Source organism: Fistularia commersonii, chromosome 3 (genome assembly GCF_037954325.1).
Source record: "Fistularia commersonii isolate RoL2024-O1a breed Wild chromosome 3, RoL_Fcom_v1.0, whole genome shotgun sequence".
In the NCBI taxonomy this organism is placed as follows: domain Eukaryota; kingdom Metazoa; phylum Chordata; class Actinopteri; order Syngnathiformes; family Fistulariidae; genus Fistularia; species Fistularia commersonii.
The window spans coordinates 5,134,777-5,157,364 of record NC_141286.1 but is presented as its reverse complement, the minus strand read 5'-3'; the positions used below and the strand labels follow the sequence as shown (position 1 = coordinate 5,157,364).

General features: G+C 41.2%; 1 protein-coding gene across 1 annotated transcript; it reads left to right on the top strand.

Annotated features, from left to right (window-relative positions):
* The first annotated feature begins 4,438 nt into the window (after positions 1 to 4,438).
* chrd (chordin) lies at positions 4,439 to 22,383 on the top strand. Its single transcript, XM_086142276.1, has 22 exons — positions 4,439 to 4,639; positions 4,718 to 4,894; positions 6,981 to 7,084; positions 7,193 to 7,319; positions 8,985 to 9,137; positions 9,393 to 9,510; positions 10,017 to 10,104; positions 11,074 to 11,215; positions 11,482 to 11,619; positions 11,833 to 11,915; positions 13,405 to 13,552; positions 15,062 to 15,168; positions 15,643 to 15,922; positions 16,063 to 16,304; positions 16,486 to 16,599; positions 17,801 to 17,992; positions 18,126 to 18,219; positions 18,399 to 18,455; positions 19,532 to 19,635; positions 19,850 to 20,113; positions 20,889 to 20,982; positions 21,322 to 22,383. Exons 2-22 carry the CDS (start codon positions 4,753 to 4,755, stop codon positions 21,378 to 21,380), a joined length of 2,850 nt encoding a protein of 949 aa, XP_085998402.1. The 5' UTR covers positions 4,439 to 4,639; positions 4,718 to 4,752; the 3' UTR covers positions 21,381 to 22,383.
* Positions 22,384 to 22,588: the final 205 nt, after the last annotated feature.

The following is a 22,588-nucleotide window of genomic DNA, read 5'->3' as shown; positions in this document are numbered from 1 at the left end:
CATGCCTTATTTAAAAGTGAGTCATGCGTAATTGGATGTTTTTTTGGAGGATGGGGGGAATTTAAAGTAAATGGATACATATAGTGGGATGTCACTGTAGGCGACTGGGAAAAAATTGGGACGAAGACATGTCACGCATGATGAGGAACAGGTGGTGCTTGCATGTGCGTGTGCGTGAGCCCGAATATTCACTCCTTCGGCGTTTGCGGCCATCCGTACAGGACATGATGCGGTGTCCGGTGCGCGCTTTGCGCTCTCAGACCAGACTAGAATTAGGTGGAGGAGGGAGGTGAAACCGTTAAATAATCCGCATTTTTGTTGTAGTTGTTGTTGTTTTTTTGGCCTGCAAATCACAGGGCGGCTGACAGACACCGGCAAACACCGTGCGTTGACGGAGAGAGTGCTTATCCATCCATCTGCGCCATTTCGCCCCAGTGGATGATTAATATCCATTGAACCGATACCACCCCATTACACGCACACACATTCACACACATGCCCACGCACACGCTTGAGAGTCCGATAATGTCATTTTAATGATGTTGCATTAGAAATCTGCATGTTTCTTCCATGACAGCAGTGTTTCATATCGGGCTATTGCCTTCTCTCCCCGGAGAGGCTCCTGGACTGCGGAGCGGGATTATATGAAAAAAAAAAAAGAACATTATGTCTGTTTCATATTAAACACGGATCAGATTGGTGCGTGTGCTCAAAAGTCATAAAGTGCCGTTAATCGATATTTATTGGGGTGCAGTATTTCGCGAATTTGACAATAACTCTTTCTTACTTTGTCGTCCACGCACCTAAAACAGAGACACTGGAACGCGTGGGGTTGTGGATGGAAACGATCCAACGTGGAGGTACGAGAGAGAAAGAGAAAGAGAGAGTAGTCAAATTTATTGAGGGGTTACGAGGGTCAGCCCTCTTAAGAAAACACCCCCAGCTGCATTCAGAAACTCGTGGCCAAAATATACTCATCTGCATCCAATAAGGGATTTATCTGGTTAAATGTCTTTTTAAATCTTCCCTCAACAAGGTGCATGTGATACAAAACGCGAAACGTTTTCCCACATTTCACGCGAACACACACACATATATATCTTCTGCGAAATGTGGGTAAAAGTTTCGTGTTTCGATATACGTATTTATGTATATGCATAAATACACTCTTATACATTATTTATGAATCTGGCAACGCGTTGACAAAGAACAGAGACAGTTTGAATACCAGATCAGTGATGGCTTCCTTTCCGTATCGTTATTTATTTATATAAATCCTTATAAACTGCCTCATAATAGTCCCCAAAGTTTACGTTGGAGTCTTTACAAATAGCCTGTTTCTCAACACGAGGCTAGACGAACCTCCTAATACACAAAAAGAAAATGAAGAAGTTACAGTCGTCATAATACTGGGCCTAACTGGGTTCTTTTGTGAGCTCCAATAGACAATTGACCATCCGGCCCGCCTAATGAATCACCGTGCGCGCAATTCCCAAGAAAAGCGTCGCTTATCACCCTATGATGAAGTGCAAACGGGCCATCATCGACTCCCATCACTGGATGGAGGGGAGGTGTGTGTGTGTGTATGTGTGTGTGGTCTGTGCGTGTGTGTGCGCGCACAAGGGCTGCGAATCCCCACACCCGGATGGAAGTGGCGTCCTCAACTCCCACATGCATTAAAATAACACCTTATCCTCACACCCTGCCCTGCGCTTTTGGCACCGAACCGTTTCGATTTAACCCTTTCTTTAATACGCAAGTTTCCCCTCCTTTTTTTTTTTCTTTTACAGATTTTGAGGGTACTCGAAATGCAACGATATCCCTTATGCCGTTGGAAGTCTCGGTGGAAAACGGTGTCTAGAGATTTTACTTGAAAGAGCGAGCACCAACGAGTTTTCCATATCCGGATTAAAATTAATAGTTGATCTTCAAACGGGGTTTAACACAAGACATGAGTTAATCTTGGCAAGTTTATCATCATCATCATCATCATCATCATCATCATCATCATCATCATCATCATCATCATCATCATCATCATCTTTAGCATCACTGATTGTTATCATCGAAGAATTTCCAATCAGTCATTCAGCTATTAGAAAGAAATCTGTTCATATTGAACCCCCACCTTCGGCAAAATAAGTTAAACTCGAGCACGACCGCGGTGTAATGCAAACTGGAACAGCACAGCGTTTGTTCGGGTACCCCAGGGGGGCCCCCACTTTGATATGTTCTTAAGCTCAAATGCTCTGCTTTGTTTGATGGGAAATTTTCCCAGATCTAAATAGGTCCTAATAAATTTCACTTGTTGATGCTGCGAAGCGCCATGCTGGCCACAGCAAGATTGAAAAATATTTGAGGTTAAATAGCTTTTGGCGCCTGTTCGAGGCAACACAAATCAAACAAATCATAATAAATGGGATTTTAAGTGGACTTGTCCAGGTATAAGGTATGAGGCGAGCCAAAGGAAACAGTTTGAGGTCTCAAAGAGGACAGAGGTTTGTGGAGAGCCAGGACAAATTGAAAAGGGTTGTTTTGAGGTATTCTGACTATTTTCATTTGTTTCTGTGAAGTCACTCAGGTCCCGAATCCAAACCACACTTGGTAGAAAAAATAAACTGATCAGCCGTCTACTGGTAGAAAAATAAACTGATCAACCGTCCACTGCAGACACACACACACACACAATCCTTACAAACTAAATGATGGAGAGAATCAATTGAGGGGAGCTTGTGTCGCCTCATGATAGTGTGTGGAGGCTTTAACCGTATTATCATCGTTCTTTTTGGGGAGGAGATCATTCTGCAACACAACACAACACAACAAAGTGCAAGACCAAGTAGATAATAGCGGGGAGGACCACGCCACCCATGGTTATAAATACTCGGGCTTCTAGAAATAATTACTTTAATTATCGTCATTAAACTAGATTTTGATTTTCTGCAGAATAAAAGAAGAAATAATGGAAGAATTGAAAACCACCGACTGATTATGGCAAGAAAACCAAACGGTTTGGTTCTTAATGACATGTTGGTTTATGCGTTCACTTGAGAAAACACGGTACATCAAAATTACTTTTTAGTTGAGAAAATCAGTCAGGACTAACAGTGATGGCTAATCTCTCATTTTCATCTGTAAAGCAGAAACCGCTAGATTTCTCTACATTTTCATAGCTATTTGAATTTTCATTTTTGCTTTGCCGACCAGAAAATGTACATGCATGTATAAAATTTCAAGCGGAGTCTTACATTAACACAAAGCAGCCTTTATCCATTGTAATGTCCAACTATATCAGAAAATCTGGCTATTGGGAACATGAGAATACCAGTTTGAATAAATAAATAAACACATATTAAGTCCGTATTGTGTTACCTCATGACAACAGTAACCCTTTTCCAAAAGACACCGCTGACCTCGACTGTACCGAAGCAATTAAAATAACCTTGAGAGTAAATTCCTGCACAAGATAAATAAAGATGGGGTAAGCCCAAATTTTACACAGGTCTATCAATCGGTATCTGTACGTATAAAACTGCATGCATTTCTTACAAATTTTATGACTTAGAATGACAACGCAGAGCTCTGATCAGGCTGAGCTTACGAGGGGTGTGAAGGATGTTTCAGGTTTCTAATGACACTGTTTTACCTTGATAAACAGTATCTTGCAGTCAGACCCACATGTGGATTCGCTCACAAGGACAAGCGAGTTCCAGATGAGTAGAAGCTAAGGTTAATAGTCTGCGCTGTATGGAGTCAGACAAAGGCTTTCCTCCATATCTTAAGTGTTTGTGAATGGACAGTGAAGCTGCCCATTACCTCCCTCCATGATTGAATTAATTACCGATGTGTCCCAGGGGCCAAAAAAAAAAAAGATTGCTGCCCACCACATGCTATTAATACCTCATAAGCAGGAGTTTCTGGTTATACATAGATTAGTTATGACAACTGATTAACAATGAGCGGCTCCCGGGTAACAAAGACAGCAATTTTTCTCATTGAAACCAACCTCATTAAACTGTGATAAAACTCCATCAACACACACCGACCCTCGTTTTGGTGCTGTTTTTTTTTCCTCCAACATTGGGTTTTTTATTGTGGATCTAACACTTTTCTTCAGGGCTAAGAGGATGGAAGAGCTGTCAAAATTGCAGATGATGTGATTCAGGTTTACAACCGCAATGATAGAGAAGTTAGGACCCGTTGGTCCCCCCCCCCCCCCCCCCTTTCTCATCTCCACCACCCCCGGTACGGGCCCCCCTGGGCAGAAGCCCGGCTCTTAATCCAGCCTTGACCCACCCACCCCTCCATCCATCCCACCCATCATCTCGCTCCCACCTCCTTCTTCCCCTTCGGCCGGTGGCTGCTCGAAAAGCTGTCATGGGAGCGGACTATAAAAGCTCGTCTGCGGGAGGAGAGCGGAGAGAAGAAGCCGCCGCATTCCCCCCCCTCTTTCCCCGGTTCCGAGCTCCGGGGCACCCACACACACACACACACACACACTCACACACACACATACCGGGCGATGCAACGAAGAACCTCCGCCTGACTCGGACAGGAGTTTTTTTTTCATTTTTTTTTTCATTTTTTTATTTATTTTTTAATGACAACTAACGCTTGGATATAAAGAGGGAGACTTCGGGTGAGGAAGCAGGGGGAGTAAATGGGGAAAGAAAAAAATATTTTGATTTTTAATTCTTTTGTTTTCTTATTTGTTTAGAGAGGGAGAGAGAAGGACGCAGACGGACGGCGGGGATGGTGTTTCCTCGCGCGCTCCGCTCCGTGCTGTGCGCGCTGAGCTGCGCGTGGCTGTACGCCGGAGCGGCCTCAAGACTCAAAAGCCCCGCGCTGCCCATCCAGTCCGAGAGGGAACCGTTGCCTTCCAAGGGCTTATCAGGTGAGGGGAAAACTCGCCGATTTGGTGATTAAAATTAAAAAAAAAGTGGTAGATTGAAATGGAAAAATAACGTATATGATACTGCGCTGTGAACTTCCGGGTAGCTGCCGTGAATTACCGGCACGCAGACGGCGCGAGTCACCGACACGTCGGCGGCTCCCTGAGTCATGACTTAATATGAGAGTAATTTGAATTAAAATTTCCCGTAATAGATTCCCAAAACAAGTCCGTTATGACTACGAGTTATTTAAGTGGTGACTCCAAGTGGTTTGAAATTCCCTACATTTTTTTGTTTGTTTTTTGAGGGTTTTGAACCGCAGCAAGTCAACGGCTCCGGCCGCCAATTAGCATGAACGAGTTAGCTTGAATCAAACGGGAATAGGAAGAAAAACAAAACAAAAACAAAAGGTAAGATTTAGAGTTTGCGCAGAGGGAACTGTGAAGAGTTTTTGCGAACTGTTTTATTTACACGGAGGTAGTGCGAATAGCTAGTACTATGTGTGTGAAAGAAGAACGCTAAGATACCGGGTTGTTTCCATGGAAACCTGCGGGCTACACGAATAAGCGCGGAGCGGAGACCCGTGTTCAGCAGAGCGCTTCAATTTATCGATCTATTTGTTTTGTATAGTGAAGGTAAATGCCGTTTCCTTATTTTTACTTCCACTTTGCTGGCATGCAGTCCTGCATTTCTGTTAATTTCCAAGCTTCCTGTAGCCAGTGTTCCTCTGGGTTGCTTCAAGTGTAAACTGGAGGCAAACATCTGAGTCATAACCGCAATGAATGCAATTTGATTCATGTGTGAAAGTCCCTCCGCTCAAAGCTCATTGCGGGTTTTATAAGGTAACTACTCAGGAGTTCTAGACTCTGGGAACTCCGTCTCAACGTGTAATTTCAACAATGGAAACTGTAATCAATAATCAAACTTTCCATTACAAGCATTGGCTCCTCTGAGGTGATTTATTTCAGCAGAGACAGAAGTGGCAGGCAGAGCGCGGCTCACAGTTTGGCTCCCTTTAGCCGGACTGGATTGTTTAACGTGTGCAGTCACTTTAATGAAAGCATAATGTGAACCAGGTTGGTGGCAGTGAGCAAGGCAGCTTGAGTGAAATAATATTAAGTTTGAAGTGTGTGTGTGTGTGTGTGTGTGTGTGTGTGTGTGTGTGTGTGTGTGTTTGTGTGTGAGCGCGTGCGTCTATTTGACACAGTTTACGCTTTTAACCAAAAATAAGTTCAATATTTATGCTTTATCTCAGTGTGAAAAGCAATAAGTACAGGAATAGTAATACACAAGGACTTACCTTGCATAAATATCCACTACAGTCTTTATATTTTATTTAAGTATTAATCGTTCTCTTATGTTTCTGTCTGGACTCCAGCACCCCAGATTTCAAATAAAGCATATAATACACTGACTTTTAGGAGTATATGTTCGTACTCCCGTGGGGTAAGGATATTGTCTCTGTAGCTTATAGAGGGTTCATCTGGACTGCATTTGTACTTTCAAATCAAAGCATTTTGACATTATATTCATTTTTAATACTTTCTCTCCAGCCTGTTGTGTGGATGTTTTTATCTTATACTGATTACCTGTGACATCTTCAAAGACCTCTTTAAATCCTTTTTAATAAAGCAAAGCTCATATTGTATACATTTCTGGGAACCTCTGATAAACTCTCAGTGGAAAATATAATGTCACATGCCTGTGTATGGACCATTTAGATGAGGCAGGATGCAAGGTTGAGTCGCAAAACCTAAAAGGCATCCTGAGTTTCAGTCGCCTCTAACATGCCTGGGCGGTGACTTTTGCACCAGTGCGTTGCATAAAATGGGAAGAGAGATTTTATCATCTAACTGTCTACTGCGCATTAAGCATTTTTATGAAAAGTTTTTTTGTGCTCTAGAAGTGACAGCTTCAAAGAGATGATTCAAATGGAAATGTGATATAAGTGGCAAACCAGAAAATCTGTCATACTCTGCTTGTGGTTTCTTAACAGAATTAATTGTGATTTATGAAATGTCAAAGAAGTCTGATGAGAACAATACAATCTTCCTGGGCTAAATGTAATGACCGTTGTTTGCGTTACAGGATGCTCATTTGGGGGTCGATTCTACTCTTTGGAGGACTCATGGCACCCTGACCTGGGGGAGCCCTTTGGTGTTATGCACTGTGTCCAGTGCTACTGTGACCCTGTAAGTTTTGCTCACCTTTCCTCTCTCATGAGGGAATTTGTTATCAGCTGTCCTCTCGGATCAACTGTGTAACACGATCTTAACATAATTTATTGCTCTGGCTCGAAGCAAAAGACTCGTCGTGGGAAGGTGTTTGGGAAAGTAAACTGTAAGAACATCAAGCAGGATTGTCCAGACCCAGACTGCGATGACCCCATCTTGCTCCCAGGACACTGCTGTAAGAGCTGCCCGAAAGGTACGCTTCTAGTTTGACTTTTGAAAGGCTATTAAATGACAAGAAATGCTCAAAGCCAAGAAGACCAGCTATAAAACACATTGAAATGAACTGAAATGCTTACTTGGGTTAATATCTCTTCCTTCTCCCTCTTTGGCTATCTATCCTCTATCCTCTTTGGGTACTCTCAGGGTAATTTTGTTTTTGCTTTCCTACTGTTTTGTGTTGAACCAGCTGTTCGACACAGTAAACAGGTCAATTGATTTTCCATTTGGCTGAACGACATAGATATTTTCTCTAACCACCCACAACTGAGTATACCAACAACCTACTTACCTTCAGTCATACAGTTCTGATTGTACTCAAGCCACCGCACAAACGCACACACACATTTCTACCTTATTTAAGAATGAAGTCCCCTTGCACACACTGGGTGGGTGTTCATGTTGCACTGTTATTCATAAGATTGAGTGTTTTTTCTGCGTGTCTGGTAATGCAATGGAAAGTAAAGGCAAAGCACTCTGGCCTCTATTGCTGGAACAACACTGTGCTCTGTGTGTATGTTGAGAATTGGACAGTGCCCGACTGTGTATTTGTGTTGTGGTCAGGTTTTAAGGAAAAAGGTTGAGTGTGTTTGTCTTAGCACTGGCACAAAAGCCCCAAAATATATTTGTTTAAGTGATGGAAAATGGTGTGTGAGTGTTTGTGATTTTTTTTGAATATGTTGAATGTGTGTAAATATGATGACTGGTGCACCTGAGCATACCGTGTTGGTAAGTCGGGAGAAAAGAGCGCAACATTATCCAGAAACCATTGAGTGTGCCCAGTGGAGCAGCGGAGTAAGGGAATGAGAAGGAAATGATTAAATTTGAGATTTGGGGGTAGTTTTGTGCATGCGTGTGTGTGTGTGTGTGTGTGTGTGAGAGAGAGAGAGAGAGAGAGAGAGAGAGAGAGAGAGAGAGAGAGAGAGAATGAAAGTGAGTGAGTGTGTCAGTCTGTCATCAAGAAAGAAAGCAGAGTCCATCTGGGCTCCTCAGAAAACAGAATTGTTGGAGGATAGTTTTGGGTGAATAGAATCAAGTGTGTTTTTGCTTTTGTTTCCTGGGTCTGTATTTTGGTTTTGTCGAAGCATATTTGTGAAGTTTGTATGTTGCTGTGTTTGTTTGTGGTGTGTGTCTGTGTGTGGTTGTTTGTGTACGTACGTATGAAAAGTACTTTGGTCCACTCATTACATCAGGACGTGCAGCATTTTGCAAGGAACAGCGAGTCATTGTTAGAATTGCACGCCAGCGTCACTCCCAATTCTTTGTAAGCTCCTCAGTTGCAAGAGAGAGGAGACAAAAGAAAAAATGGCCTCTTGGCTTCAGGTTTGAATTGAAATTGCATTTGTCTGATGCAGTTCACAAGTTCCCCCCCGACTCCACATGTCCACACATTTTTGCACACTTCAGATCTCCTCAAACGTAAATAATGGACCAGAGAAACTATTCCCTGTACTCAACTGCTCAACAAACTTGGGATAGCAATGATGTGCTTTGAAAAGTTTGGGTTCAGAGACAAAAAGTGTTCTTACAACATGTACTATATCTCCATGTGTCCATTTTATTCACATATTTCTTTCTTTCTTTCTTTCTTTCTTTCTTTCTTTCTTTCTTTCTTTCTTTCTTTCTTTCTTTCTTTCTTTAGCTGTAGATGGCAAGAAACAAACAGACCCTGTGCTGGACAGTTTTGAGTACTTCCATGAAAAGGTCCGAGGGAAAGAGGATGACCTCCACAAATCTTACAATGACAGATCCTACCTTAGCTCGGAGGATATGGGGCCTGGAGAGAGTCGCACTGGTGAGGAGAATTACCCACAGACAGATGCACAGACCACCAACACACACGTCAAGTGGAAATTAACGTAACACAGCAGGGCAACACTTATGAGTCAAAAAGTGGCTCTAAGAGCTTCTATCTAAACCAGAACTTATTAGATGAAATAATCATGAATTTGGAAATGTCATACTGAACTCTCATGATCCCGCAATGCAGATGGTAATTGATGCAGCACAAATAGGACTGTGAAAACTTTTTTTTTCTCTCCTTCAATAGACTTTGTAGCACTGTTGACAGGGGTGACTGACTCATGGCTGCCCAGCTCCAGTGGTGTTGCCAGGGCACGCTTCTCTTTTAGCAGATCCAGTCTGGCATTCTCCATCACATATCAGAGGTAAAATTCTTAAAATATAAACAGCTCTGAGTAATCTGTTTGGAACATATATATTAATTGGGTTGGCAGAGGGCAATGACAATATTTTACAGCTTTGTTTATCCCTCCACCAGCATGTTGACAATTTACACAATATTGGGACATTTTTTTTCATTAGTATTTTACGTGGTGGGCGTTCATTAGCAAAATAATTTTCTTACCCTGGCTCCATATTAAAACATTTGCCATCATGAGTTTGATCCTGAAAATATGCTGGCAAAGACCACTGACAAATGATCAAATCATTGTCATGTACAACAGTTAATTGGATGAAATTAAACATGCAAAAACATGCATAACTTCTCATGGGGAAGAGTAAGGTGGCTTTTTAATCAGTTGAATTTTTTCAGACACATATGCACGAATGCATCTATAATTTTGTAGCATTTTACCCTCTTCGTATGCCTCAATGCCTTAGCAAAGTGAATCTTACATATTTTGGTTTTGTGACCTCTGTGTCTTTCCAGAATGGCTCATCCCAGTAAAATTGTCTTCCTGGATGCAGATGGCACCACTACTTTTGAGTACAGAATTCCTAGGGGAACCTCTGACATGGTAGGTCAACACATCAAAAAGAGGAAATAATCTCATCTTGCTTCTGTTAGTGCTCTTCATGTGATGTATGAATGTGTGTGTGTTTCCTGAGAGAAATTAACTTCCACATGATGAATGTGTAGACTCCGTGACGTGGTGCTCAAACTCTGACTTCTTCTCCCATAAATCATCCTCCAATAATAAACAATGGCACACATACACATACAGTGACACTCACTCTTTTCTTCATTGCTTTTCTGTAAACATCAGTTGTTTGGTCTGGTTGCAGTAAACTGCTCACAAAAACACATACACATGTAATCAAGGTAACGCTCGGAAGTATACAACACTGAGCTATAATGAAAAGCCCCATATTATCCTGATAAATCACTCAGCTGTTCTATCAGTGTAACAGTAGTACCCATGCATGCATGTTCACATGCTCCCTGATGTCTGAGCCTATCACTGCAGATCACTTCCTGCCAAAATACACAAATCTCTGCATTCCATTTCAGGTTGAACACACAGTTCAGCATGGCAGGAGCCCCCTAAATACAGGTCCCAGAAATTGGCCTATTATTATTTTTAGATAAATGTCAGTGTCAAGCACCAGAGGACCTCAGAGAAAACACTCCAGCACATGAAAGGAATAGGGGGACAAGGGAGTTTGTTGGAGCAAAAGTTTTGGAAGGAGGGAATTTTTCACATGTTACATCACCGCTTAGCTGGGGGACAGAGAGTATCACTAATTAAAACAGAGATTACCCCTGAACTCTGAGGTATGAGGTACCGGCATGTTGCCACATTTCTTCCCTCCTCTTACAGGGAATAATTGATGGTTTGCAGCTTGAGGCTTGACAGTCACATGTCTTGTTGGATCTGTTTGTTTGCCCAATTTGGATGTGTTTTCAGAAACAGGGTCAAGTGACAAATTAAATTGCATATGATATTTTTGTTTACCTAGAGATGTTTGTGTTAATGTGTATGTAGATCTGTGGAGTTTGGAAGAACTTGGCCAAGCCTCTTATACGCCAACTGCAGTCTGAGCAGATGCGCATCAGCATGACCACATCATTGAACAGACAAGAATTAGTGGAAGGAAAGATCATCAGACACAGGGCGTTGTTTGCGGGTGCGTATTCCTGGAATGCCGTTGCACCTTAGACTGAAGTTTATTTTATGTAATGTTCATTCAGAGATGAATGTCCCCCTTTTCTTTGCATTATAGTGCTCACAACTTAATATTTACAAAGCAAGGGGATTGTATACATTCTCATGTAATCTGTTATAAGCTTTGGGTGCATTAATACAGCTAAAATGTGTGGGGCTTGTTTACAGAAGAAGCTTTTGTGCGAGTATCGAGATACTTAGGATAATCTGGATGTGCTTTATGTACAGAAACATTCAGTTCAACGCTGACATCTGAGGACGAGAACTCAGGCATGGGAGGCATTGCTATGTTGACGCTGAGTGACACAGAGAACAACCTCCACTTCATTCTCATTCTTCAAGGCCTCATTAAAGACAAAGGCAAAGGTGAGGGGAGGACACACAGGGGAAGGTTTTTCATTGCCACAAATATATTTATTCTTTTCTTCTCAGTTGAACCTAAGATGGAGCCAAATATTCATCATCTTCATATGACTCATTTTACTCCATCGTTCCCTTAACAGCAAAACCTTTAAAATCTAGGGATTACTTTGATGTAACCACCTTATTGAGATTCTTTTTTTTTCTTTTCTTCATTAGATCCCCTTCTGGTACCCATCCGCGTCCAGCTGCTTTATAGACAGCACATCTTAAGAGAGATCCGAGCCAACATTACTTCTCATGTGAGTTAAAACATTCATAAACCACCGTCTATTTTTAATTTTCAAGTTATTTCTGAGTTTCTATTGTTTTCACATTTGGTTTTGTTTGTTTGTTTACACATTTGGTAAAACATGAATTGAATTTTATAATTCAGATATGTTTAAAAACGTTTAAAAAGTAAGGTGATTCATTCAATGTAAAACCCAAGACTGAGCGTTTACACAATGTAATTAAATTAAATGCTCTCTAATATCAACTCAACAAAGTGAAGTTGATATCTACAACTGACATTGATCAGCCCAATCATCCATTCTTCCATCATTATTGAGCAAAGAATGTTTTGGGGAGAATTTTGGGAATGACCACAAATCAAGGCGAAGTGTTGTTTTGGTAAGGAACATATGACACAGCAACAAACTGTGTCATACTTCCCCCACTCTTGGTGACGGATGTGGTATCACCACATCCGAGAGCTGCTTGTGCCTCGAACCCAATCTCTGCTAAATGCCACGAGACATGATAACTCAATGTATGGAGGAGGATGTGTGCGTGTGAAAAAAGAAAGGGAGAAGAAAGAGAAAGTGTGTGTGACAGAAACAGGGAGATATGCTCTTGACAGATGGGAATGAGGGATGAGAGACAGAAGGAGAGGTGGAAAGGATGAACTGCGTACACACTCCTCACACATGTCAGTGGTTAGTGGTCTGTGGGCTAAGATGGAAGGAGGGAGGGAAGGAGGGAAGAGGAGTGATGAAAGGCTGGTCTGGTTTTAATTGTGTGAAGGACCGATGCGCTTCTTGCAAGCCTGGCGGTGGGAGAGACCGTCCGTGAAGAATTATGAGAAAAGTTTGAGCTTAGCAGCTGCCATATGACCTTTTACATTGTCCTCCAGCGAGACAATGAAATCCAATCTGCTTACTTGTTGTGAACCAAGCTTTGGCATCAAAACAACAGATTGCACACAAATCTTCAGACCACTTCCTTCTATTATTTTCCCCTTACAAAAAACACACGTTTTAAATGTCCCTGAATATTTTCTTATTGTGACCAGTCATATGTATTTGTTCAGTATATGTACGGTATATTTATATTGAACTGGAAACCCTGAAGTCACCAAAGCTACGCTCCTACATTCGTTCCGTTTAGCTGAGCGTCTCAAGTCCAGTTTGTGAAGTTGAAACGGAACTTATCTCAGCAGTAAACAACATTGTGAGCCATGCTTCTTTATGCTGAGGGGTTTTAAAAGTGTCTTGAAATCGAGGTTCCTTTCTGTACTTGTATTTTTCAAATTAATAATGTTCTGCAGATTTCACGAGTTCACAGCCGATCTTTTTTTACACAGAATGAAGTGAAATAACATTTGGGTTGGAAACAAAACAATTTGTTTCTTTTCAGCTTAAGTTTGGGTGTGGTTGCTCTGGTAGTTCACAATTGTTTTCAGTCGTCCCTGTTTGTTAACCCAAATACGCCAGGTTTTTAACTCCAAGCAAACTTTTATGACTTTTGCAGGACCCAGACTTTGCTGAGGTATTGACAGACCTGAATAGTCGTGAACTTTTCTGGTTATCTCGTGGTCAGCTGGAGATTGCTGTGGCAACAGAGGGTCAAGATCCCAGGCAAATATCCGGGTTTGTTTCCGGCAGACAATCTTGTGACAGTAAGTATCTCTTTCAAACGAATGGGCTTTACACAGGTCAAATTAAACCTTATTTTACATGTATCTCTACATTCAGATGTAGGAGTTTGAGTATGTTTGTGCTATTTTTTCTTTGGCTGATTTGGCCACCTCTTCTATAAATACATTTCTTTCTTTCTGTCTCATTCTTCTCAAGTCTTATCACTATAGAAAACCATGTTTTTAGACTTTCTGTTTGATTTGGTGGCCTACCAAGTGTGTGTGTGTGTAATGTATTTTTAAGGGACTTGTGGAGAGCACCAATGCTCATGAGTACGTTTGCTATCAAGTTTAAGGGTCATGTGTGAATTAAGTTTTGGATTACTGTTCAGACTTGGCCGTACATTATGAATGCAAGTACTCTACGTGCAATGGTGTCAAAAGAATAGCTTTTGTGTGTGTGTGTGTGTGTGTGTGTGTGTGTGTGTGTGTGTGCATGTGTGTGCATGTGTGTGTGTGTGACAGAGATAGAGAGAGAGAGAGAGAGAGGGAGAGAGAGGGAGAGAGAGAAAGAAAGAAAGCTGTACTGAAGGGGTTAAGGAATGTTGCAGGCGGCCCAATCATGTGAATCCATTAAAACACACGCACACACACACACATCTTTGAACAAGATCATCAGACATCAAGGTGTCCACCTCACATTGAAAAACATTTTCATGGCATAAAAAAAATTGCATAAATATGCATCAAGATGTTTCCAAGTGTCATAGACACACACTCTCTGACACACACAGCCACATGTTGCCAAAGTCCCAGTCAGTTGGACCTGACGTTTCATGCCGGTGTTCCAGTGCTATGATTAATAGCTTGACGTTATGTGTGAAGAATTCAAAGTCAACACACTCCATTTCCTCCTTATCCCTTCTTCTCATCATGTACCTCCATTTCTTTGTCTCCAGTTTTTCCTCTCCACAATTTTTCTGGCCAACATTTGACTTCCTCTTTTGCATCTATAGCATCATTATTCCTAACTAGCTTTTTAGAGATTATTTGCTTGCACTTTTCTAATTCCTCTCTGTTACTCATTTCCTCCTGTCTTTTCATTTCCTATCAATCTCTTTAAGCCTTCAGCATTCAGCACTGGTTACCTCATTCACAGTCTAAAATCTTTGTTGATTTTTTTGCATGTCTTTGTATGTTTTTGACAGTGCAACAACATCCACAGTGTTGACGGTAGGTGTCACATACAACTGCAAGAGCACACACGCCCCCAGGTTAGAGGTTGAACTGAGTCTGTCTTTAGCTCCTAGGGAGAGGGTGACATCTCAGTGTATGGCATGGATGTGTGTGATGAGAAAACATGCAGTAATATATGCATGTTCTGACGGTTAATCTCCTCTTGCAACAAAGAAGCAAATATGAATATAACCATAATGACTGTCTCATCCTATGGCTTCAGGCTGCACTATGGTTCAAGGGAACAGAAAGTGTTCACGTTAGATAAGAAATAGACAGCACCATATTGATCATGATCTTTCTATATCTGCTCAGCCATCCAGAGTGTGATGTCCAGTGGTGATGCATTGACCCCGGGAAAGACTGGAGGCATGGGCTCTGCTATCTTTAGTCTGCATGATAATGGCACACTGGACTACCAGGTAGATTTTGTCTCTTTGCTTTTATCAGGTGCCTATTTTACAATATATCATAAAGACTGGATACCCTACACTTTTGCATTTTCTCCATAACAAGATATCAGATTTTTTTATTAGTACATAAGCATGCATGTAAAAAAGCATAAAAAAATTAAAGGTAAAAGCAAGGATAGAAAAGACCTATGGAACAAATAAAACCCCAATAATATATAAGAGGTGTGAGTTCTGCAAGTCTTTTCTTTTAGCCGTGTTATTAAAAATAAACTATAAAAATAATTACAGTATAAGGTGACAGCTCCTGTGTAGTATATTCAGGTGAATATGATAAATGGATTTATGCATTTAAATGTTTGTAGTTACATCTAACCCTAAATTATAGCGTTAGCAATAGGTTGAGGAAGGGAAGAGCCTCTCAATTGCTGACTATAATAATTGAGAGGTACTTTCCCACTTACCGTTCTACTTCCCTTCCTTCAGATTCAGGTTGCAGGTCTCTCCAGCGATGTGGTTGGCCTCACCATCGAACTGAAACCACGGCGGCGAAATAAGCGCTCTGTACTGTATGACCTGACACCCGAGTACAATAAGGGCACAGGTCGGGCAGTAGGTAGCTGGAGTCGTCTGGAGGCCCGAAACATCCATATGCTGCTGCAAAATGAGCTTTTCATTAATGTGGCGACATCTCACAGTCAGGAGGGGGAGCTGAGGGGGCAGATAAAGGCTTTGCCATACAGTGGACTTGAGGCACCAAGGCATGGTAAGGAAAAACAGCAGTAATTAGACAGATGGAAAGGCTTGATGATTGACATCTTACAGTTTAACAGATATATTATTGTCTGAAGTAATTGTAAAGTAGATGTTGTATTTTTCAGTATATCTTTTCTCTTCCATTTTCAGAGTTGCCCACACCCCTGGCTGGCTATTTTGTGTCCCCCCCAGTTAGAACAGGGGCTTCTGGCCATGCCTGGGTTTCAGTGGACAAACACTGTCACCTTCATTATGAGATTATTGTGGCGGGTCTCAGCAAGGCTGATGACCTCACTGTGAACGCCCACCTGCATGGGCTGGCTGAGATTGGAGAGATTGCAGACACCAGCACCACACACAAGAGGCTGCTGACAGGTTTCTATGGCTCACAGGTATGCACGGTAGTACAGAGAATGCACACAACACACAAGCAAACATTCACAATTCTCTCCTCTCCTCTCCTCTCCTCTCCTCTCCTCTCCTCTCCTCTCCTCTCCTCTCCTCTCCTCTCCTCTTTTCTTCCCCCCTCATTTTTTCTCTCCTCTCCTACTCCTTTCTGTTTCTGCTCTCCAGGCTCAGGGAGTTCTAAAGGACATTAGCATTGAACTGTTGCAGCACCTGGACAAGGGAACAGCATTCATCCAGGTCAGCACTAAGCTGAACCCACGAGGGGAAATCCGTGGACGGGTATGTATGATTCCGCCTTGGTACTAACCTTTATTACAGATACTAACAGTATGGTAAGAGATGTGTGTTGTTTGTTTTATTCAATTAATTAGTATCGTAATTTGGTCTGTTGGTTGAACATCAGGTTATTCTTAACACTGGAGTACCGAGAGGTCCCAGTACTTAATATGATCTTTAATGCAATTATCTACCATGTAATTCCTTAAGGCCCTGTTTTTGAAATAAAAATAAAATGTAATACTTTTTGATATTATGAAGTAAATAAAAAAATCTCAGAATACACTGCACAGAAGAAAACAATATTCAAAACCACAACAGGCTCAAGGGCAAATTTGTAAAGCAGAACATAAGTGCAGTTTTACTACTGCAGCAAAGGCACAGCCTTTTGACCTTCACCCCTTAACTAGTAAAAGACGACTTCATGTATTACATGAAGTGTTATGCATTACGAGAGAACCATTTTACAGCTATTACACATTATTTGCTAGAATTGCCCGAGGTGACAGGAAACTAGGGCAATGTTTTTTGCATATGTTCAGGCCTTTGAGGGAAGATTTTGAAGCTTAAATCTAAGACTAACATTGCTATGCAAAAACTTTTTGCGTAGTAAGTTTACCAGTAGAGTATAGTGTTGCAGCAAGCACTTACGTCTGCACACCATTTTTTAGTCAATAAAAAAATATATGTTGGAAGTCAACACAAAGTAAAATAATTAAAGTGTTAGTAATTTGAACAAATAAAAAGTGGCATTTTTCTCTCATCAGAAAAAAGCTCTCATGCAAGCACTTCATACTGAAAATCAAGAAATTGGTATATGAGGTTGCAATAAAAACAGAGCAAGAATATGGGTTGCAGAGTCCTCGGTGGCCTTGTCTATATGTGTTTATGATCACCCACTTAGCACACATAAGCCCACACATACAGCACACACTCACAGGTGGCAGCCAGAGAGACTGCTGAAAAGTAAGGTTTATTGGAGTTCACAAACATGACCACAAACCCTTGCAGGTGTAATGCTTGACAGGGTCTTTTTTGCCTGTCCTTTAATAATAACTGCAGACACCAACTGTTTTAATAGTAAACATATAAACATCTGCGTGGTAGAGGTGAAATTGTCCATTTTGGAAGAATTACGCTAGACTGACAGCAGTCTTCATCACTTTTGGCTAACAAATTACTGAATGTCTTTTTTTCCGTGCAGGTCCATGTGCCAAACAACTGTGCTTTTGGGTCGAGGGGGGAGGTTGAGGAGGCAGAGTTTGATGACCTCTTTGTGAAAGACCCAGAGGAGTTGAAGAAAGATCCCCATACATGCTTTTTTGAGAACCAGCACCATGCTCACGGCTCCCACTGGACCCCCAACTATGACAAGTGTTTCTCCTGCGGCTGCCAGGTAAAGGCAACTCACACATGTTTTTAAATTAATGAGTGAGAACAGATGTTTTTCCCCAAACACATTATTGTAGAAAATTCCTGTTGGCAAGTAAAACCAAGTTTATTTTAACCTGTTGTTGTTTTTTTTGTAGAAGCGAACAGTGATCTGTGATCCAGTGATCTGTCCAGTGCTAACGTGCTCACAAACCGTCCAGCCTGAGGATAAATGCTGCCCGATCTGTGATGGTGAGTTTTCTCTTTACTAAAAATGTAATCTCATAATCTCAGATGTACAGATCTCAATCTTTGGATGGGGATTCTATTATTTGATCTCAGTTTTGAGCATCGTCACTCTACACCCTCACAGCAATCATTAAGTTGGGAACTAATAATTTTTTTCCGTCTCTCCTGGCCCTTTCCTGCAGTGAGGAAGGAACCCAAGGACATGAAAGCTGGAGAAAAGGTGGATGAACATCCTGAGGGTATGCTCCATCACAAGAGCACTTCAAACTTGAACTAATCATTACTGAACATGTGTTCTCTCAGTTGTCCAAATTTGACACCCTCGGCTTTAAAGCAGAATTTCCCTCTGCAGCTGGCCATGCTGCAAAAACAAAACTCCAAACCAAAAATGAATATTGGGATAAAATCAAGAAAAAAAACTGGCTAGATTTGTTTTGGCTAGTGGTAAGTCTAACGTTAATCTGCCAATGCAGTAGATTTCTTGCAATGAGATTATATATTTTTAAAAACAACTCCCTTTATCTTTCTTGTGAAGTGATTCTGTCTCACATTAAGTATAATTATTATTTTTTGGACAAGAAACAACATAAATTTATTTGGCAAGATTTTTTGTTTTTGCTATGAAGTACAAAGTCTGTGTAATGTCCCATTGATCCCACATGTTTGGCGTAAATGTGTGGGTGTGTTGTTGGTGTTTCTTTGATCCGACTGGTACAAAATTGTAACAGTGTAAACACGCAAGGCTGCAGAAGAAGGGCCACTTACCTAATGTTGCAAACAAAGATGTCTGAGATTTTGGTACATCTATCATTTAAGGGAACTTAAGAAACAAACTCAGTGAACAGTTTCCAAACTGGTTTTAAACAACCAAACAACAAACCAGCTCTAGGATCATGAGGGAATAATCTGCAACAGTTTTTATTCTGTAATATTAAATTTCTTCATTTATGTGTAGCATCATATGTGAAGAACTTGAATGAATTATAGATCCTATTCATTTGCAAAACTGATATTACATTTTCAACCTTTTTTTATCATACAATAGGCACATAGTTAGAAATACAAAAATATGAAATAATTAACTTCAACATGTTTCATCTTGCTGCGGGTTCTACCCAGGTGTTACAGCCTATCTCAAGCAGCATATTTTGTCACCACAAGCAAATGACATGGACTGTCTTATCTTGTGCTTGTTATGCTTTCATAATAATCCATACATTGTACGTCAGTCAAATGAAAAAACGACAGAGAAATGTAAATGACTCCAATGCCAGCTCCCCTCAATCACCTTTTCCATCTTATTTCTGTCTCCCAGGCTGTTACTTTGAGGGAGACCAGAAGATGCACGCCCCAGGAACCACTTGGCACCCCTTTGTACCTCCCTTCGGCTACATTAAATGTGCCATCTGCACTTGCAAGGTAAAATATACATCGAATAAACCATCTGGCTTTGCTTTGCATCAGCTTTTAATGGATCATTTATTTTATGTTACATTCTAAAGACATTGAAGAATAAATTTCTCATGAGGTTTCTCTGGGCGATTGTCCCTTTTTTAACATTCAAGAAAATGATAATGAGAAAAGAAATTGGTACAATGTGAGAAGAAGTTGTAATTCAATGTGGTACAAGCAGGGCTCAACGGGCGAAGTCCACTGTGAGAAGGTGACGTGTCCAGCGCTGACCTGCAGTCATCCAGTGAGACGCAATCCGTCCGACTGCTGCAAACAATGTCCGGATGAGGACAGGACACCTGCCGGCCTTGAGCACAGTGACCTGATGCAGGCAGATGGAACTAGACACTGCAAATTTGGCAAGAACTATTACCAGAACAGTGACAACTGGCACCCCTGGGTTCCTCTGGTGGGAGAGATGAAGTGTATCAACTGCTGGTGTGATGTGAGTACAGCTGTAAGAACGAGTCCGCTCACTGAAACCAGATTCGCTTAACCCAAGATATGTTATCTAGGCACGGTCTTGTTATCATTGTGTAATCGTTATTCAAATTTTGACGAAATCTTGTTAGCTCAACAAATCCAAAGTAATCATAACTCTGATCACAGGGGTTCATATGTTTGTTCATGGAATGTGGTCATTTGATTAAATTTACTTAAATCAACATTTCAATATGAGTAATTGGGCAATAGTCCATACTTGAAGTGAAAATCAAACAGCGATTTTTAACACACTTTGGCTCTACTGGGATATCTAATGTCTTTCAGCGTAGTGTTTTGACCTCACTCATTTGCTTCTGACTCACTGCTCCCATTAACATTATTTACAAACTTAATGGTTAGCTTTTTCAGTGGACAGTTGTTTACACAATAAAACCCTTTACACAGCATCACAAGTGTGTGCATTAGCTAGAATCAAACTCCTCTCTCTGTATGAAGGCAACACAAAGGGCAAACAAAGCTTGGTGCCTTTGAACCATCGCAGGAATTGGTAGCAGTATGTTTAGGACAATGCTAAAAAGCTGATGTTTCTTTAAACAGCTTGTAGAGACTACACAAAACTAAATGGGGAGGGAGTATAAGATTATAAATGCTGCATCATAACACTACACTATACTTCTTGGCATTCCTGCTCAGGTAGAGTAAACTGCTGGTCATGCTGCTGAGATGCTCTAGTCTCTGTTTGCTCTAGTCTCCATCTCCTCTGTTCTCTCCGTCAGCACGGTGTGACCAAGTGCCAGAGGAAGCAGTGTCCTGTCATGACATGTACCAACATCACTCGCAAAGAGGGCTCATGTTGCCCAGAATGCCACGGTGAGAAATGACCAAAACCAAAAGAAACCAGAAGAGACTAGTTTGGCCACGTTGTGACTGCCTATCATATCCATTGCAATGAAAGAAATAAGCAACCATTTGATGGAATCTTTGTTTACATTTACTTTATACGTAAAACATATTGAAATAGTTAAGGAGCTTCTTTAATGAATACAATATTTGGATGGTGATTGAACTGCTGCTTCAGGCAACACCTTGACATTAATTACAGCCACGAAATAATACGTCAAGCATTTTATTAATTTCACCATGTAAGACTGTACGGCAGCATTCTGAGCTTTGTCGCTAAATTCTTTTCCTTCCCCATCGGTTCTGAAGTGGGAGACGAACTGATGAAGGCAGAGATGGCAGGGAAAAGGCGAAGCTGGACCCACTGATCTGCGATGACTCAAACACCCCATGTACCCCCCCCCCCCCAAAAAAAAAAAAAAAAAAAACTCCCAGATGGACATAAACCCAGAGCTGCACACTGGGTCCTCCCACCCACCCTGTCAACAGCTTCAGGATTGTAATGAACAGAGACAGGCAGAGATGGATGAATAAAAATATCAGGAGAGACATTTTCCAAAGACTGGTGAAGTGAAGGGATGGAGCTTTGAAATGGACCAACAAAACTGCTGCCTTCTGCTTCTTGCCTTCCATTTTTTAATTTTTTTAATTTTTTTTTTTGCTGGAATTTACGTTTGCATTTTTTCATTTTTCAAAACTCAGCTCAACAGAAAAAAAGCTCCAGGTGTAGAGGCTAAAGATAACCTTTCTATTGGAAACCTTTCTCTTGATGTCGGAAGAAAGTCACTGTCAAACTTTCTTATTGAAATATAGCCGTAGCTACTGTAGCTGCTCACTGCTCTCACCAGCTATAGTGAAGAAAGCCTTGTTAGAATTTGTGTGAATGTGTGTGTCCAGACTTGTGTGTGTGTCTGTCTGTGTGCACGTGTGTTTTTAAAACCAGTAAAGCCTAATCAACAATACAGATGTACATGACAGTAAACTTACTGGGTGGCAGGGCGGGGTTAAAACTGCAAAAGAAAACAGTGAGAACCTGGGGAAAGTGTTTCTTCAGCCAGTGTGCAACATTCTTTTCTAGTAAGAACATATTTCCACTGGCTGAAGCAGTCAAGCATCATCTGCAGAGAGCATCAAGATCTGAACTCCAACTGCCTTGGCCACTCTGCGTTTTTGTGCAAAATGCTTCAAACATGAGCCTGTTGTTGTCATGGTGTTCCTGCTTCGGTTCTTCCTGTTTTTTGGTCGCCTGTCTGTTTTGAATCAAGTAATATTTTAAGGTTTTTTTTCTATTACTTTTTTTGAAAATGAAGCTGGATTTGTATTTTGTATTTATTGAACGGTGTGACAACAAATAAAATTGGTGTCTGTTGGTTACACAGGGGATGCCTATGGTTTCTTTCAGATGCGGGACTTATTCTCCATCTCTTTTTATACGTCACAATCGATATTTTCATCCCAACTCATTCGGATTGAGACTTCTCTTTCCTCCAAACTTCACTCTTCATTCTTTTCTTTTCCTTTCCCCCGCTTGTGTGTCTCCCCCGGCCACATGTGTTCAGTAGTGTTTTGCCCTTTA